This window comes from Lampetra fluviatilis, chromosome 69, assembly GCF_964198595.1.
Source record: "Lampetra fluviatilis chromosome 69, kcLamFluv1.1, whole genome shotgun sequence".
NCBI classification, from domain to species: domain Eukaryota; kingdom Metazoa; phylum Chordata; class Hyperoartia; order Petromyzontiformes; family Petromyzontidae; genus Lampetra; species Lampetra fluviatilis.
Genome location: NC_136343.1, coordinates 3,375,407 through 3,393,790, shown reverse-complemented (window position 1 = coordinate 3,393,790; position 18,384 = coordinate 3,375,407). Strand labels below are relative to the sequence as shown.

The 18,384-nt window shown below is 47.3% G+C and overlaps 1 protein-coding gene across 1 annotated transcript; it reads left to right on the top strand.

The window, feature by feature from the left end:
- The first annotated feature begins 213 nt into the window (after positions 1–213).
- On the top strand, positions 214–17,280 carry LOC144952718 (uncharacterized). The gene is made up of 3 exons (XM_078883210.1): positions 214–256; positions 3,742–3,831; positions 16,105–17,280. The coding sequence occupies exon 3, from the start codon at positions 16,146–16,148 to the stop codon at positions 17,148–17,150; it is 1,005 nt and encodes a 334-aa protein (XP_078739336.1). The 5' UTR covers positions 214–256; positions 3,742–3,831; positions 16,105–16,145; the 3' UTR covers positions 17,151–17,280.
- The last annotated feature ends 1,104 nt before the right edge of the window (positions 17,281–18,384 follow it).

Genomic DNA, 18,384 nt, shown 5'->3' with positions numbered 1-18,384 from the left:
AAAATTGTGGTGTCACACAAGGGATCCCTCTGCAACAGAGGAAGAAATGTAAAAGGAATCTAAATCAACTTAAACTCTTAATACCACTCCTCACCGTGCTAGCTCTCTCACTTTTCCACTCCACGTGACGTCATCGTCGCAAGACGCCAGGGGGTGTGTAAACTCGCTAATGACGTCATGCCATCTCCCCCGCTCGCGTTTCCGCGTGACGTCACGAAATCCCGGAAAGCTGCTCGCCACTCAACTGAGATCCGAGGTGAGAAATTCACGTCGTGGTTTTTGGTGGTGGTTGTTTTTGTTTATTTAGGTACAGCCTCGCTTCTTCTATTGTTCTGCTGGGGATATCAATTGAGTGTAGCAGCGAGTGTGGAATCGATGTCCAGGTTGGAACGTTACAAAGTGTGGCCTAGCCACGCTGGCCTTGCCTCCTGCCATATTTGCTTAAAGTTTTGTTAATTTTAATTTCTGCTCACCTGGCTGACTACTTTAAAACATTTTTTTATATTTCTACTATTTTGAACTATCTCCTTCAGAAGCGACCTTCTCACAACGAAGTGGCTTGTCATCGTGTGGAAATTTACAGCAGCCAAATGCTCTAAACTCATTTTTCTAAATTTGGAAGGGAAAAGCGGAGTTCAAATCCTCGCGACCACGCAGAGAGACACGCAAAGTCCAAATAAACACGCGTCAGCGTCGGGATCCAACCCACGACCTCCTTTATACCGGGCGATGTCGTGAAAATCTCGCCAGCGTGGTGCACACTCGAGTGCTTTATCACACTGAGTCTTTACTTCAGTTCAGGAGCGTCCTGCCGAGTTGGTTTGGCAGTCGGGGGGAGGGGCGATGCTTATTCGCGTATTCCCGATTGAGTAAACTGGAGGCATTTGTTCAGCATTGCAATATTTGGACGATACCAGTCCAGAAATGTATTTCAGGGTCAGAATAAGTTAATTTCCCGAGTGAAGTCCATTAAAGTAAGACGCTTATTTTCAAGGGCGACTCAGCCGGCAGACATCAAGCTCACTCACTGGCCCACTCACTCATCCGTCCACTCATCTCCTCATCCACCCTCCCACCCACCCACTCTAGAACTCGCTCACTCACTCATCCATCCACTCGCCCACACAAGCACAGTCACCTAATCACACACTTTCTTACCCTCGCACTCACCCACACTCACTGGCGAACTCACCCACCCACTAACTCACAATCAGAAGTGAATTTCACGAGTAACACCCATTGAGTTTAGACGCTGTTTTTTAAGTGCGACTTGGCGGGCAGACATCAACGCATTCCAAAATTACAGGTTTACAAAACAAACTTAATAGAAATTCTGTTGTAAAATTACATTCCCACTAAAACTTTAGTGATTTTAATAATAGAGTCCGTATAAATGAGGTTATAGATGGCAGAATTGAGATGCCAAAAGACGATACGTGGTTCCAAACCTTTGGGCAGTGACATCTGGGAAACTGTTAAGACAATCAGTCATACAGCAGGGACGTGCGGTCAGGGTAGGCGGAGACTCGCCTGTCATACTCCAATGAAAATAGCTGTTACAAAAAAAATGAAGATGTTTCCACTGATCTGTGTTATAAATGTAATTTCTGTTCGATTCCAATCATTACAGAGAAATAGTAACAGGCATGAGCTTATTGTCCGCGCTCCATCTAGTTTCTGAGGGGTTACGCGATCAGAGGGGAGGCTGAGCTCGCCGCTGCATCATCTCTCTTCTCCCTGTATTTGCAGCGGAGCTCCGCAAATTTGGCGATTTTGACTATAAAATATATTGGAATCGTACAGAAATGAGATAACACAGATCAGTGGAAAAATCGTAGTTTTTCTTTTATTATTTTTTACCTTTCGTAACAGCTATTTTCATTGTAGTATGACTGGTAAGGCTGTGCCTCCCCTGACCGCATGTCCCTGTCATACAGGAACCCGTAGACTCGCACAGAGACCCACAGACTCGCACAGAGACCCAAAGAATCGCACACAGACCCACAGACTCACATAGACAATCGGATGCACGTCGCAGATTTTTTCGGATTAATGATTTAATAACAAGTCAAATAAAGAGCAAATCTACGGAAAAAATATTCTTGTAAATAAAAATATCACGTGGTTAATACAGGCTTGATGTTTATGGTAAAATATACCACAATAATGTTTGGTTAATGCTGTCTTGCATTAGGTATCTCTTTGCAAATTGGACGATGTACTTTATTCATTTCTAGACTTGGGCCTTCCTAGATCGACTCAGCCTCAAATGAGTGCCTGGTGCAGTGTGTAAACATCGCCACTGGGGAAACAAAAGCGGTCGAGTGTGGTGCTGGCCATCCACCCACTCCTCCTGAACTTATTGTTAAGGCTATATTGGGAGTCTTTGTTGTGGGCAACTGTGTGTATGTGTGTGCATTGGAATATGCTCATGTGTTTTATTTGACTGCGAGTGTCAGTTAACACTGAACCTTGTTTTTTTGTTGTTGCATTTTTAGCCTTTGTTAGTATTACTGGTTTTGTAGAGCGTGTTTTGGGATTGCTTTGCTATGCCTTAAATATTCCAGGAAGTAACATTTGCACAGCTTGGGCAACCCAGAGTCTTAAGAGCAGTTTTAGTGCCGGGCATAATGGACTTCCAAAGGAAGGTGCTGAGGGAGGGTGGCGATTTTACACAGGTTGCAATACGGAACATTATATAAACAACATAGACTAAACGATAATCTCTGTTGGATTGGACGAATATCTAACATTCGACCACACTGATTGCCAGATAATAAATATTCAGCTTGCCAGACCTGCAGAGAAGAAGCTTGCAAAGCCCCATTGTGGGTTCAGGCCAGGGCAATAATGCGCAAAAGTCATACAGTAGACCCTTGAATATCACGGGTTTATTTTTTGCGGTTTTGACCTATCACGGGCAACCTCTTTGTATACCAATTTACACTTTCGTGGGTATACTGTTCTGAGAAGGAGGGCGGGGTGGGTGAGGAACGCGAGGAAATCGCTGGCACCTCAACCTTTGCCATGCAAGCATGTAGCCTTAACAGACTGTTAGGGCAAGTGCTGTTCGCAAGTAGCACCTATAAAGGTCGGCACGGCACATAAAGGGGATAGGTTACCAGCACCATTCCCTCACCAGTGGCGATGTTTACACATCACACCAGGTACTTATTTGAGGTTGAGTCGACCTGGGAAGGCCCAGGGCCTTCCCAGGAACTCGGGTTGCTGGGTTCATAGCGTAGCACGCTATCCCGAAGCACTACCACTCTCCACTCACGCATTGTCATCATTGTAAGTAGAGTATTTATTCAGTATTTATAATCCTATTTATTGTCTTGGAATGTTTTTCTCTATACAGTTTCTACTTGTTTATTTAAATTGTTTGGTTTTTAGTTTATTTGGCATGCAGTCAAGAACTTATTTCAATTGTTATGCGTATTTTTGGTTGCCGTTTACCTAACTCCATTGTTTCGGTAAGGCTTAAGTATCGCTGTTTTGGCTTTCTCGGCACGTTCCAAGAACGTAACCCCGGCGATATTCAAAGGTCTCCTGTATTTTCTGTTCTTCTGCTGCAGCACAAATGTTATCGATTGTTTTTTTCAAAAACTAGATCTCTGCTTTCTTGATGTAATCAAGGCCTAAGTATCATGAAGATGCTTCAGCTTTTGGTTTTTCATTGTTTTAGATATCCGTGCTCCTCTGCTCACATTCGTTAAGGATTTTTATGATTTTGGGCAGGCCCGGCAAATGCTGCGTGACAAGGATTCGGAGCCGTTTCCTGTTCAAGTTGCCGTGTGACAGAAATTCCCTCTGGCCACATACATTACAGTAAGTCCCCGGGTAGCGGAAGACCCGACTTACGGAAATCCAACCTTACAGAAATGCTCTCATAAATCATGTAAAAAAAATCAACATGCGGAAATGTTTGCCTTGGTTACTTAGGTGCAAGTAGTCCAACTCGGTGAGGTTATGGATGAATACCACGGAGCGAGGCGTAAAGCAGGCAGCATGTTCCCCAAGGCGGTGGTGTATAGCCGCTCTGCACTCTCAATCATGTTGTTACATTGTTACAATGCGTATACTGTACCCGCCACATTGTCTCGTAACTTTCAGTGTAATATCACCCTTAATTGCATTGCAATAATGACTGCAAAAGATTAAGGTAAATGAATTATTTTGTAGCATGACCTAATTCTTTTTATTTTGTAGCATTACGTAATTTAGTTTTTCTGTGCATAGAACTATCTTGTTTTTCCCATGTTTCTCTTGATAGTTTTGATTTGAAGTTTATTTCATACGTCATTTATGTCATGTACTTTATTTAACACAATTGCACTTCGATTGCTTATGATCTCGGCCAACAGCAATCGGAGCGGTTTAGGCCTAGCCTATTGCCTGGTAAACGAATATTCAGAAGTGACTGTTTTCTGTTAATTAATATCAGATTGTCTCATGGTGTTCATAAATAATTGGATAAGTATATATTACATTAGTTTAATTATGGATAGTGTTATGGTAGATATTCGATGAAATGAAAGAATCATAGGAAGTGCAGAACGTATGTACAGCAATACGATACAGGTCGTGATAGAAAACTTACTATAGCGCGATACAATACTGAGAAAAAACCAACGAGTAATTGGGTAGAGACAGCACAACTATTTCTGGCTATGGCATTTCGTCTTGATTTTTGGGGAAAATTGTTCAGTTTCCGACATGGGATATTTGGGTTACAGATCGTTCCTGGGAACCTAACCCTTCCATAACCTTGGGACTGTCTTTACATTAAGATATTATCTTCAATAGTTACATAGTGTTGAGAACCTCACTGGCCCTACAAAAATGCATTTGGTACAGTTACAATGAGAGGTTAATCGATTGCTGGTTATGGTTAAGGGATCATTTCCTGCTGGTCAACCATGTTATGTATACTCTTTGGTTCTTTCGGTAAAGTCACGGAGATAGAAAATTAATGGATCACGACGTTTCGATCGTAACACAAGCAACCGATATCAGGTGATTCAAACACAGCAGGAGAACTGCTGACACATAAGAAAGAGCTGCTGCAACACGAAGTTATATAGACTTTAGGTGGGCTCAACCCAAGGGTAAGTGGGCGGAGCTAGAGATGGAATTTGTATGTAAATTTAAGAGATTAGCATGTCAATGTGGCTATAGGTGGGCTCAACCCAAGGGTAAGTGGGCGGAGCTAGAGATGGAATTTGTATGTAAATGTAAGAGATTAGCATGTCAATGTGAGACGGCTCCAGCAACCAGGGGCTGTGCCAATGAGAAGATTAGCATGTCAATGTGAGAGAACCGGGCAACAAGAACAAAAACCCGCAAGAGCAACTACGAGCAGAGACCAGCATTTCAACGAGAGAGATACACATAGAGAGAGAGACACAGAGAGAGACACACAAAGAGACACAACAACAACAACCGCCATTCGCCACTAAGTGGCGGTGACGTCACCACGACGCTTGTGCTATGCTATGTGCACCTTGAGGCGACGTGAAGTGTCAAACACCCGCTGGCAGGTCACGGGCAGACCCAGATGCCACAGGTCGACTGACTGAGACGACTGGCTGATGCACCACCTGTGCCCTCTACTGTGCTAACTTGCTGTGCTTTAGCCACCCGGCGCCCTGCTTGTTGTTGTGAGCGTTGCTCCTCCGCCCTTCGTTGTTGTTGGAGGGCGACTGCCTTCAACTGCCCAGTAGCGTCCTTCACGAGCCTCCAGAACAGAGGCCGATCTTGACACCGCTGGTACCAGTCATCGGCAAGTCCACTCAGCTCCACATCCTCCTGTTCCAGATCACTCCATCTCTTCTCTAGCCCATGCCGCGCCCGTTTTGCCCCCTCAATCCGGCCTAACAAAAGCTGTTTATGCATGCGGTGGCTGGGCATGCGGGCTACATGGCCCAGCCAACGCAGCCTGGCCTGCCGGAGGAGCTCACCGTCAAGGATTTGTGAGCTCCTCACACAATCCAGCCTGGTTAAACCCATGATGGATCGTAGGCAGGCCAGCCTAAATGTTTCTAACCGGTGAAGATGTTCTATTAGAGGGGTCCATGTTTCGCAAGCGTAGAGGAGGGAATGAATGACCGTGGCTGAGAAGACCTGAAGCTTCGTGCGGAGCCACAGACCAGGTAGCTTCCACACAGCATTACGGAACCGGTGCAAAGATAATGCCGCTCGCCTGATTCGGAGTGAGACCTCTGCTGTTAATCCAGAGCCGGTCATGAGCACACTGCCCAGGTATGGGAAACTCTCCACTCTCTCCACAATGGCCCTATCACCAATTGGGAGTTGTGGGGGTGGAGTGTCCGATGGTACAAAATACTCAGGCAGGTGCTTAGTTTTGGTGGCGCTGATGGTAAGGCCCCACCTCTTAGTGGCAAGCTCCAGGTTCAGCAGCAGCACCTCCAACTCCTCTGAGTTAGTAGCAATTACCAGATCATCGGCATACATAACATGTTGAGCAATAGGGAGCCATCTTTTGACCGCACCCAGGCATCGATCAGCCTCCCATTGTATCTGTACCAGATGGAAATTCCTCCGGTACAACTATTGAAGGCTTCATGAACTACGTGGTCGACATAGATGTTAAATAATGTGGGAGCCAGAGGGCATCCCTGTTGGACCCCAAGGTGTACAGGGAATGGCTCCGACTCCCGGCCACATAGTTTTACCCGGGCCCGGTCACCATCATGATGGTCCTTAATGATCGTGAGCAGAGGGTCAGGGGCTCCGAAAGCACGAAGAACTATCCAGAGCCCAGGCCTACTGATGGTATCATTGGCCTTGACCAGGTCAATGAAGCAGTAGCAGACGGACAGAAAATATTGCATCTGTGCAGGACCGCCTTTTCCAGAAACCGCATTTGGGCTCCGCAAACCTCTCCTTAGCGTGCCTAGCAAGGCGATGTTGAATAATCCTTGCCAGGACCTTTCCCGGCAAACTTGAGGAGTGAGATGCCCCTGTAGTTGTTCCAGTTTGTGCGGTCCCACTTCTTAAAGAGGGGAACCACCAGGGCATCCTTCCAGTTCTGCAGAACCCATCCAGTGGTCCAGACTGTTGTTATGATGTCATGTACGGCAGTCTGTGCACAAACGCCACCCTCTCTCAGCATTTCGCTTGGGAGGTCATCTCTGCCTGGTGCCTTTCCTCGTCTCAGACTTTGGATTGCCCTGAGTACTTCCTCAACAAATGGCACCTCAGCCAGCCACTCGCAGGGGGTGACTTCTTCCAATATTTGAGCCACCTCAGCCTCGGCAGGGGCATCCCCACTTTGTCCCACGTTGTTATCCAGGCTGAGGGATGTCCCCTTCCCCAGGACCTCACAGAAATGCTCAACAAATCTGCCAACCTGTTCCTGGGGGTCCGAGAGTGGATCACTATTCTTTCCCATAATGATGGTAATAGGTGTGGCGCTGCAGGTTATTTTTTTGATTGAATTAAAGAGCGATTTGTGATCGCGGGCTATTGAGGCAGACTCCATCTCCTCAGCAATCCGCGACCACCACGCATTCTTGCAGCGCCTCACGGTTCTCCGAACCTCCGAGTGAAGGCTGTGGTAAGCCTCCTCATTCGACGTGGGATGCTGTAGCCGATGAGAGTGGGCCTATCGCTTTTTCTCAGCCAGCTTGAACACCTCCTCTGTCATCCAGGGTCTCTGGAGAGGTCTGGACCATGTACCCAAAGCAGCCATTGCAGCTGCATGAGCCACAGTCCTAAACCTCACCCATTTCCCCTCGACATCAGGAGGAGTGGGGGACTATGCCAACCCCAGGCGCAAGCGATGATAAAATTCTCGCTTGCAACTTTCATCAGCTAGCTGAGACCATGCCACTAAGGCAGTGGTTCTTAACCTTGTTGGAGGTACCGAACCCCACCAGTTTCATATGCGCATTCACCGAACCCTTCTTAATTGGAAAAATAAAATATGATTTTTTACTGGTGCACAATCATGAGTCGGGTGTGTGTCTTAACCTCCGCCGAACCCCTGAGACTGCCTCACCGAACCCCTGGGGTTCGATCGAACCCAGGTTAAGAACCACTGCACTAAGGGTTTGAATGGGGTCCTGGGTGTACACCCACCACTGGAATGGAAGAATGGCAAGATGTTCTTGCTTGGACCCGGCATGCATCCATGATGTTGTGTGGATACGCCGATGCCGGAACAGTGTGTTGGTAATTAAAAGCCCATGGGCTGCACAAAAATCTAGCAGCCTCCTGCCGTTATTATTGAGCTGATTTGGCCCATGCCTTCCAATCACTCCAGACCCGGTGCCAGCATCATGACCAACTTGGGTATTGAAGTCACCCAACAAGATGACTATCCCGAGGGGCCACTTTAGCTAGCACCTGCGAACGGAGGTCATAGAAGGCATCTGACTCATTGGCCTTGCCTGCATCCCTCTGTAGTGACATAAGAAGGGAGGGGCTGCTGGGGGCTCTGGGTTCCCGGGCAGGTCCAGACGCTTAAGCCTCTGGGCGCCAGGCGCTGGGTTCCCAGGGGGTCCAGACGCTTAAGCCTCTGGGCGCCAGGCGTTGGGTTCCCAGGGGGTCCAGACGCTTAAGCCTCTGGGCGCCGCCAACGGGGGGGGCTGTGTGTGCTCTGTGGGATGTCTGGTGGCGCACACGGCCCCACCCCTCGTTGGACCAGGCATAAAAGGAGAGCTCCCTGGACGATCAGGGCCCAGTTGTAACTCAAGACCCAAGACCCACGACCAGCCATCTGAAGACCCTGGGATGCTGTGAGAGCCAGTGCTGGGACTCTGGAACTCCCGACTCTACGACCTTGTGAGGGCGAGTTGCGGAGCGTAGCCAGAGTAGAGTATCTAGGTTGTGTAGCTAGGCTGTGTAGCTAGGCTGTGTACCTAGGCTGTAACAGAGTATCAGCACTGTTGGAGTACTGTTGGAGTGTTGTATTGTAATAAAGAAGTTACCTCTACAAGTGTCTCCGGAACCCGTTACACCTCTATGGATGTTCGTCTTCAGTGGGGGTATAAGTAACCACGACCACCACTCCTCGCCTCTGGGTGACGGGAAGGCGAGCCCAAATTAGCCTGGAGCTTACAGCTCCCTATAGAGGAGTGGCACCTTCTCCTCTGCAGTGAGCGTTTGAACATTCTACGTGGCCACATGTAGTGGTTTTTGTTGTTTCTGGAGGAACCCCGAGGGTAAGGATTCAGTCTCCTGGCTCCGCCAAATGGGGTTTGGCGAGGAGACATCATGAAGGGGTTACCTGCCCCTCGCACCCGTCCAGAGCCCCCTTTTGGCCGCTGTGGTGGTCACAAACGCCATGAGGGGAAAGGCCAATTGGAATTGGCCCTCCCCCCCACAGCACTGCCCACGACAGCGTTGCCCGTCCGGTACCACGAGGAGGTAGGGGGTTGCTGAGACACACAGAGAGACAACAACAACAACACAACAACCGCCATTCGCCACTAAGTGGCGGTGACATCACCACGACGCTTGTGCCAGGCCAAGTGCACCTTGAGGCCACGTGAAGTGTCGAACGCCCGCTGGCAGGAGGTCACGGGGCAGACCCAACAGGTGCCACGGGTTGACTGACCGAGATGACCGACATGACTGGCTGATGCACCACCTGTGCCCCCTACTGTACCAACTTGCTGTGCTTTAGTCACCCGGTGCTCCGCTCGTTGTTGTGAGCGTCGCTCGTCCGCCCTCCGTTGTTGTTGGAGGTCGACTGCCTCCAACTGCCCAGTAGCGTCCTTCACGAGCCTCCTCCACTGAGGCCGATCTTGACACCGCTGGTACCAGTCATCGGCAAGTCCACTCAGCTCCACGTCCTCCAGTACCACATCATTCCATCTCTTCTCTAGCCCGTGCCGCGCCCATTTAGCCCCCTCGATCCGGCCGAACAAAAGCTGTTTAGGCATGCGGTAGCTGGGCATGCGGGCTACATGACCCAGCCAACGCAGCCTTGCCTGCCGGAGGAGCTCACCGATGGGACTTTGCCCAGATCTTTCAAGGTTTTATGAGCTCCTCACACAATCCAGCCTGGTTAAACCCAGCCTAAATGTTTCCAACCGGCGAAGATGCTCCATTAGGGGGGTCCACGTTTCGCAAGCGTAGAGAAGGGAGGGTATGACCGTGGCCGAGAAGACCTGAAGCTTCGTGCGGAGCGACATACCAGGTAGCTTCCACACAGCGTTACGCAACCGATGAAAAGATATTGCCGCTCGACTGATTCGGAGTGAGACCTCTGCTGATAAACTGGAGCCGGTCATAAGCACACTGCCCAGGTATGGGAAACTCTCCACTCTCTCCACAACTGCCCCATCACCGATTGGGAGTTGTGGGGGTGGAGTGTCCGATGGTACAAAATACCCAGGCAGGTGCTTAGTTTTGGTGGGGTTGATGGTAAGGCCCCACCTCTTAGTGGCATGCTCCAGTCTCAGCAGCAGCGTCTCCAACTCCTCTTCTGAATGAGCAGCTATTACCAAATCATCGGCATACATAACGTGGTTGACCAATAGGGAGCCATCCCTTGATCGCACCCGGGCGTCGATCAGCCTCCAATTATATCTGTACCAAATGGAAATTCCCCCGGTACAGCTATTGAAGGCTTCACGAACTACGCAGTCGAAATAGATGTTAAATAATGTGGGAGCCAGAGGACATCCCTGTCACACCCCAAGGTGTACAGGGATAGGCTCTGACTCCCGGCCACGTAGTTTTACCCGGGCCCGCTCACCATCATGAAGGTCCTTAATGATCGTGAGCAGAGGGTCAGGGAGAGACACACACAGAGCAGAGGGTCAGAGAGAGACACACACAGAGAGACACACGTAAAGAGACACACGCACATACAGTGAGGGAAAAAAGTATTTGATCCCCTGCTGATTTTGTACGTTTGCCCACTGACAAAGAAATGATCAGTCTATAATTTTAATGGTAGGTTTATTTGAACAATGAGAGACAGAATAACAACAAAAAAATCCAGAAAAACGCATGTCAAAAATGTTATAAATTGATTTGCTTTTTAATGAGGGAAATAAGTATTTGACCCCCTTTCAATCAGAAAGATTTCTGGCTCCCAGGTGTCTTTTATACAGGTAACGAGCTGAGATTAGGAGCACACTCTTAAAGGGAGTGCTCCTAATCTCAGTGTTACCTGTATAAAAACACCTGTTCACAGAAGCAATTAATCAATCAGATTCCAAACTCTCCACCATGGCCAAGACCAAAGAGCTCTCTAATGATGTCAGGGACAAGATTGTAGACCTACACAAGGCTGGAATGGGCTACAAGATCATCGCCAAGCAGCTTGGTGAGAAGGTGACAACAGTTGGTGCGATTATTCGCAAATGGAAGAAACACAAAAGAACTGTCAATCTCCCTCGGCCTGGGGCTCCATGCAAGATCTCACCTCGTGGAGTTGCAATGATCATGAGAACGGTGAGGAATTAGCCCAGAACTACACGGGAGGATCTTGTCAATGATCTCAAGGCAGCTGGGACCATAGTCACCAAGAAAACAGTTGGTAACACACTACGCCGTGAAGGACTGAAATCCTGCAGCGCCCGCAAGGTCCCCCTGCTCAAGAAAGCACGTATATATGCCCGTCTGAAATGTACCAATGAACATCTGAATGATTCAGAGGACAACTGGGTGAAAGTGTTGTGGTCAGATGAGACAAAAATGGAGCTCTTTGGCATCAACTCAACTCGCCGTGTTTGGAGGAGGAGGAATGCTGCCTATGACCCCAAAAACACCATCCCCACCGTCAAACATGAAGGTGGAAACATGCTTTAGGGGTGTTTTTCTGCTAAGGGGACAGGACAACTTCACCGCATCAAAGGGATGATGGACGGGGCCATGTACCGTCAAATCTTTGGTGAGAACCTCCTTCCCTCAGCCAGGGCATTGAAAATGGGTCGTGGATGGGTATTCCAGCATGACAATGACCCAAAACACACGGCCAAGGCAACAAAGGAGTGGCTCAAGAAGAAGCACATTAAGGTCCTGGAGTGGCCTAGCCAGTATCCAGACCTTAATCCCATAGAAAATCTGTGGAGGGAGCTGAAGGTTCGAGTTGCCAAACGTCAGCCTCGAAACCTTAATGACTTGGAGAAGATCTGCAAAGAGGAGTGGGACAAAATCCCTCCTGAGATGTGTGCAAATCTGGTGGCCAACTACAAGAACCGTCTGACCTCTGTGATTGCCAACAAGGGTTTTGCCACCAAGTACTAAGTCATGTTTTGCAGAGGGGTCAAATACTTATTTCCGTCATTAAAATGCAAATCAATTTCTAACATTTTTGACATGCGTTTTTCTGGATTTTGTTGTTGTTATTCTGTCTCTCACTGTTCAAATAAACCTACCATTAAAATTATAGACTGGTCATTTCTATGTTAGTGGGCAAACGTACAAAATCAGCAGGGGATCAAATACTTTTTTCCCTCACTGTAGAGAGAGAGACACACACAGAGACCTAACCTAGAGAGACAGAGAGAGAGACACACGTAGAGAGAGAGACACACGTAGAGAGAGACACACACGTAGAGAGAGAGGCCCACACAGAGACACATACGGAGACACACAGAGGCACAACACGGAGACACACAGACAGAGAGAGAGACACACAGAGACAACCCCCACACAGAGAGAGAAACACACATCGGGACACATACAGAGAGAGGCACACACAGAAAGACACACAAACAGAGAGACACACACATAGAGAGAGACACACATACAGAGAGACAACAACATGTTACGTATGCTGATGATCTGGTAATGGATACTCAATGTGATGGAGTTAGGGACTCTTGTTCTGTACCTGGAGAATTTCATCATGAGGAGGAGCTTTACATATGTTTAAAAAAATGAAGCACCTGCCTGGGTATTTCATGTTATCCAACATTCCGCCTGCTCGCCTCTTAATGAGTAATCAGGCAGTTATACAGGTGGTGGAGGAGCTCCCATACTTGGTCAATGTGTTCACGACCAGCTCTGGTTTGGCAGCTAAAGTCTCAATTCAAATTAGTCGAGCAGCATTCTTTAATAAGACTGTCTAACATGGTGAGGAAGCTGCCTGGACCGTTGCTACATACAAATCACTGAATCTTCTTGCCCACAGCGTTGACCCCTTTCTCTGTGGATTTTAAATATGGACTCCTTTAAAGAACCATCTGTGCTGCCTTAAACAATTAAGGCTAGCCTGCCTATGATTCATCTAGTATTGAGCCAGACTTTATGGTATTGGAAGCTTACAAATCCCTGAGATATCCATACAGAATATAGTCAGTGAGCTTCTTTGGCAGGTGATGCTTCATTCGTTGGTCATCAATCCAGCATGCTCCGAAGTTAGTTCAGATATGAGGGACTAAACGGGTATGGCATGGGCTAGAGAAGAGATCGGAAGATGTGGAGGTGATCGGACTTGCCGGTGACTGGTACCAGGAGTGTGAATATCGGCCTCTGTGGAGGAGGCCCATGAAGGATGCTGCAGGGTAGTTTGAGGCATTTGTCCTTCAACAACGAGGTCAGAGGAGTGACACATCAATGGGTGGAGTGCTGGGTGGCTAAAATGCAGCAAGTTGGGATAGTGGGTAGCACCTGTGGTGCATCTGCCAGTCATCCCTTGACACCTGGATCATTTCCATGACCTACTGGCAAGCCCTCCATACTTACATGACCTCAATTCGCACCTATCATGGCATGACTACTGTGATGATGTTACTAGCAATTAGTGGTGAATGGTAGCTGTTTTCTTTATATAATCTGTTAATGATCCATGTGAAACATATCTGTATGTAAAACGCTACACCATAGAGCTCAATGTATCTCCGACCACAGTACACACAATTGGTGACCTGATCTCATCTTTGAAGGACAAGATCTCTGACATGCAATATCCCGACGTCTACAAACTAAGCTGTACCTGCTTCAGAAGTTACATTGGGAAAACCAAACGACATGTCATGGACCGTGTTCGTGAACGCAAGGCAGACCTGAAACACGGCAGGACCAATACTTCTGCCGTAGATGACCATTACTTTAATATGGCTGGCTCACATGAAATATATTTCTCTAAAACGATGGTACTTTGCAAGCCGACTGGCTATCAACAAAGATTCGTTCACGAAGCCATCCATATATACAGACACAAAGACAATTTCAACCGAGATGACGTTTTTATACTCAGCAATCATTGGAAAGATGTCATCAACCACTTTGGGTCATGATTTGAATTTGTGTTTCTTTGTCAACCTCTACCGTCAACAGTGTGGATGGGCGTTGCGATGTGCAATTCCCCCCCTCCCATCTCTACCCCTCCCCCCCCATCTCTGCTCCACCCCCTCTCTCTCCCGCTGTCTCTGCCCCATTCTTTCCCCCCCCCCCCCCCATTTTCTGATGGGTGTACCAAGGTGCAATTCCTCTCCCCTCCCATCTCTACCCCTCTACCCCCCCCCTATCTCTGCCCCACCCCCTCTCTCTCCCCCTGTCTCTCTCGCAGCCCTTTCCCCCGCCTACTCTGGAGTGTGTATCAGCTCTGTTATCCCCATTCCTATCTCTGCCCCACCCCCTCTCTCGAGCAGCCCTTTCCCCCACCCACTCACTGGAGTGTGTATCACCATTCCTTTCAGCTCTGTTATCCCCCCCACCCCCTCTCTCCCCCTGTCTCTCTCGCGGCTGGTTTCCCCACCCACTCACTCTGGAGCCCTTATAAGAAGACACATTTGGAAGCTTGCCCCCTCTTTTCTATCCACCTGAAGAAGACCGCTTGTGTTGCGATCAAAACGTCGTGTTTTTTTTTTCTTTTAATTTAGATTTTTGTTTTCTATCTACGTAACTTTACCGAAAGAACCAAAAATATGTAAGAGTGTATCTACATGGGGAGCGGAGGTACATTTGTTCGCCCACTACATTATGGAGCCAATATTCAGAGTTGTATTATTGTTGACAGCAGATATGATTGACAAGTGATAGCTTAACTTATTGTAGGCCTCTGCTGGGTTGATTGTTCCTGGGTGAAGTACTTGGTGAAGAGTATAAGCATCTGTACTGAGCAGATGAAGGCAACCAGCCATGGGTGTAGCCACAACACCACCTTCACCGTTCCAGTGCGTGAGAGTGTAAAGTTTTTATTTGCTTTAAAGTATATTTACCAGATTAAGCACCTAGGTTTAATCAAAGCAATATGGTTTTTTTATTTCACATGTAAAGAAGCTCCTTGGAGACATCCATTTTCAGGGGAGTAGAGCTATATTTCTCCAAACGTATATACAGCCCCAATAGTTTCTACCAAGTTGATAGTTGAACAATCAACCCCGATGGTTTCCACAGTCGGCCCCAATGTCATCCACCTCTGGTCGTAAATTAGTCCCCGAGTAAGCGCACCGATCGCGGGCCTCGCTCCCCCTTATATACTTGCTCAGCCCCACCCCTGTAGGACAGTGCCCCCCCGCCCCACTTTACTATAACATGTATGTCCTTAATTAAATAATTCTTCCAGTGCCTTCCGGTCACCTGTTTCCAATCATCACAACACACGCCTTCTAGAACCTTCTCTTGTACAGTCCCCGACACATGGAACGTTTCATAAGCGTGGAAAAACAGCACATAAAGCTGAAATTTCATCTGTCCATCCGAACATTCAAGCAAATCTGAGCCTGGCTTCGGACTTCCAAGTTGCAATTGAACATTAATTTGTCCATTTTATAATATTTCTGCTCAATGCAAATAGTTTTATTTTTAAAACCATTTGCTATTTTTATCAGACTTTTGCAATAGTTAACATTTCTTCAATAGCCAGATACAACCGAAATTCTGTACGTAGAGTTATGGGTTATCATTGATATTAAATATACTAGGGCCTCCAGGCATTATACTGACCACTTGCCTGCTATGCCAGTCCAAGAGCTGATCGTCAATAGTAGCAAGTGCCTTAAAACAGCTTGTGTGATGAATTGGGGGTGATTTTTTTTATTTCTCGTTAATGTTTGAGTGTTCTTGTCTTTGTAATATGTGAATATCACGTGTGACTGTGTATATATATATGCATTTCTATGCTTCTATGCTTACATACATTGTGTGGATTTTACTGTTTTCTGTCTGCAGCTGCCAGTTCCTCTGCCACGTTGCTGTACAGAATTGGTCAGATGGAGCGAAGACAATCAGCGGGAGAGAAACCCTTCAAGTGCACTGTGTGTGGGAAGGCATTTGCAATGTCATCACATCTTAAAACACACCAGAGAATACACACAGGAGAAACACCCTTCAAGTGCACTGTGTGTGGGAAGGCCTTTGTACAGTCATCACATCTTAAAACACACCAGAGAATACACACAAGAGAAACACCCTTCAAGTTCATTGTGTGTGGGGAGGCATTTGCCCAGTCATCAAATCTTGAAACACACCATAAAATACACACAGGAGAAACACCCTTCAAGTGCACTGTGTGTGGGAAGGCGTTTGCACAGTCATCACTTCTTAAAAGACACCATAGAATACACACAGGAGAAACACCCTTCAAGTGCACTGTGTGTGGGAAGGCGTTTACACATTCATCATGTCTTGAAAGACACCATAGAAAACACACAGGAGAAAAACCCTTCAATTGTACTTTGTGTGGAAAGGCATTTGCACAGTCATCACATCTTAAAACACACCAGAGAATACACACAAGAGAAACACCCTTCAAGTTCATTGTGTGTGGGGAGGCATTTGCCCAGTCATCAAATCTTGAAACACACCATAAAATACACACAGGAGAAACACCCTTCAAGTGCACTGTGTGTGGGAAGGCGTTTGCACAGTCATCACTTCTTAAAAGACACCATAGAATACACACAGGAGAAACACCCTTCAAGTGCACTGTGTGTGGGAAGGCGTTTACACATTCATCATGTCTTGAAAGACACCATAGAAAACACACAGGAGAAAAACCCTTCAATTGTACTTTGTGTGGAAAGGCATTTGCACAGTCATCACATCTTAAAATTCACCAGAGAAGTCACACAGGAGATATACCCTTCAAGTGCACTGTGTGTGGGAAGGCGTTTGCACATTCATCACATCTTAATAGACACCAGAGGATACACACAGGAGAAACACCCTTCAATTGCACTGTGTGGCAAGGCATTTGCACAGGTAGGGAATCTTAAAAGACACCAGAGAACACACACAGGAGAGAAACCATTCAAGTGTACTGTGTGTAAGAAGGAATTTTCACGGTCATCATATCTTAAAAAACTCCAGCGAACAAACACAGGAGACACACCTTTAAAGTGCACTGTGTATGGGAAGGGTTTTAGACAGTTAGGGGATCAAAACAAGCATCAAACCATTCATCAGGAAATTAATCTGAAATCGGCTTGTGAAAGTCAAAGTGCTGCAATGAGTCCATCCCTCATGAAACAAGAACCAGAAAAACATTTGAGATATGAAACGTGGCCAGGAGTGAAGGCGAAATGTCAAGAAGTTAAAATAAACTTGGAATCAGTGAAGGTGAAGAGCGAAGAAGTAATGGTAAAAAGTGAAGTGATAGTGAAGTGTGAGGTAGAAGATTCAACTCCAAAATCTGACCTTCACGTCGATGGAGGCAGCATGAAGCTGGAGGAGACTGTGGACGCTGAGGCAGAGCGAGGCAACTCCCAGCAATTTGTGGATGTGGAGGTGTGGGTGGATTTTTTAGGCAATACTGAGTCAAATGGAGACCAAGTAGATGTATATCATTGACCTTAGGATAAAGAAGTTCCATTTAATTCACAGGCCTTTCCCATAAGAGTTTTTTTTGGATTAGATCGCATTCTCTTTTTTCTTCTTTCCTTTCTTTTCTTTTTTATACGTAAAAGTCTCCGCGCACGCTTGCAGGGGATTTGGCTCTCGGACGGGGTTTAAGACCGAAAAAATTTGCCAGCCGGCACGCCCTAAGCCCCGCGGTGGGAATAGGCTATTCCGTTTTCACGTCCGTAAATTTTAAAGTCGTTTTTTTAACGATTTAGTGGCATTCTTATTTTAATTATGTTCTTGTAATAAGAGTGCGCCACCTACAGGACGATCGGGTGGTTATTGCAGATACGTGTTATGCTGTCTCACATCCAATCAGTGAGAGGGATTCCATCTGGGTGAAAGGTAAATGGGCGGAGCTAGCGGGAAGCCTGGAGAGCCTCTGGAAGGTTCCGAGAGGGGCGTGGCTAGAGACGGGGCTTAGCCCGCTGAGAGGGATATAAGCCGAAGCAACAGAGGACTCTGGGTCGTCGGTGTGAAGAGCCTGGGTCTGAACGCCGTCACCGCCTGCGCTCCCACCATCAGCCACGTGGCGGGCTCCACCATCAGAGCCTCTCCTCTCTCCGACACGCAGTCAGCCAGCAGCGGGGAGGAGAGAGCAGCAGGCAG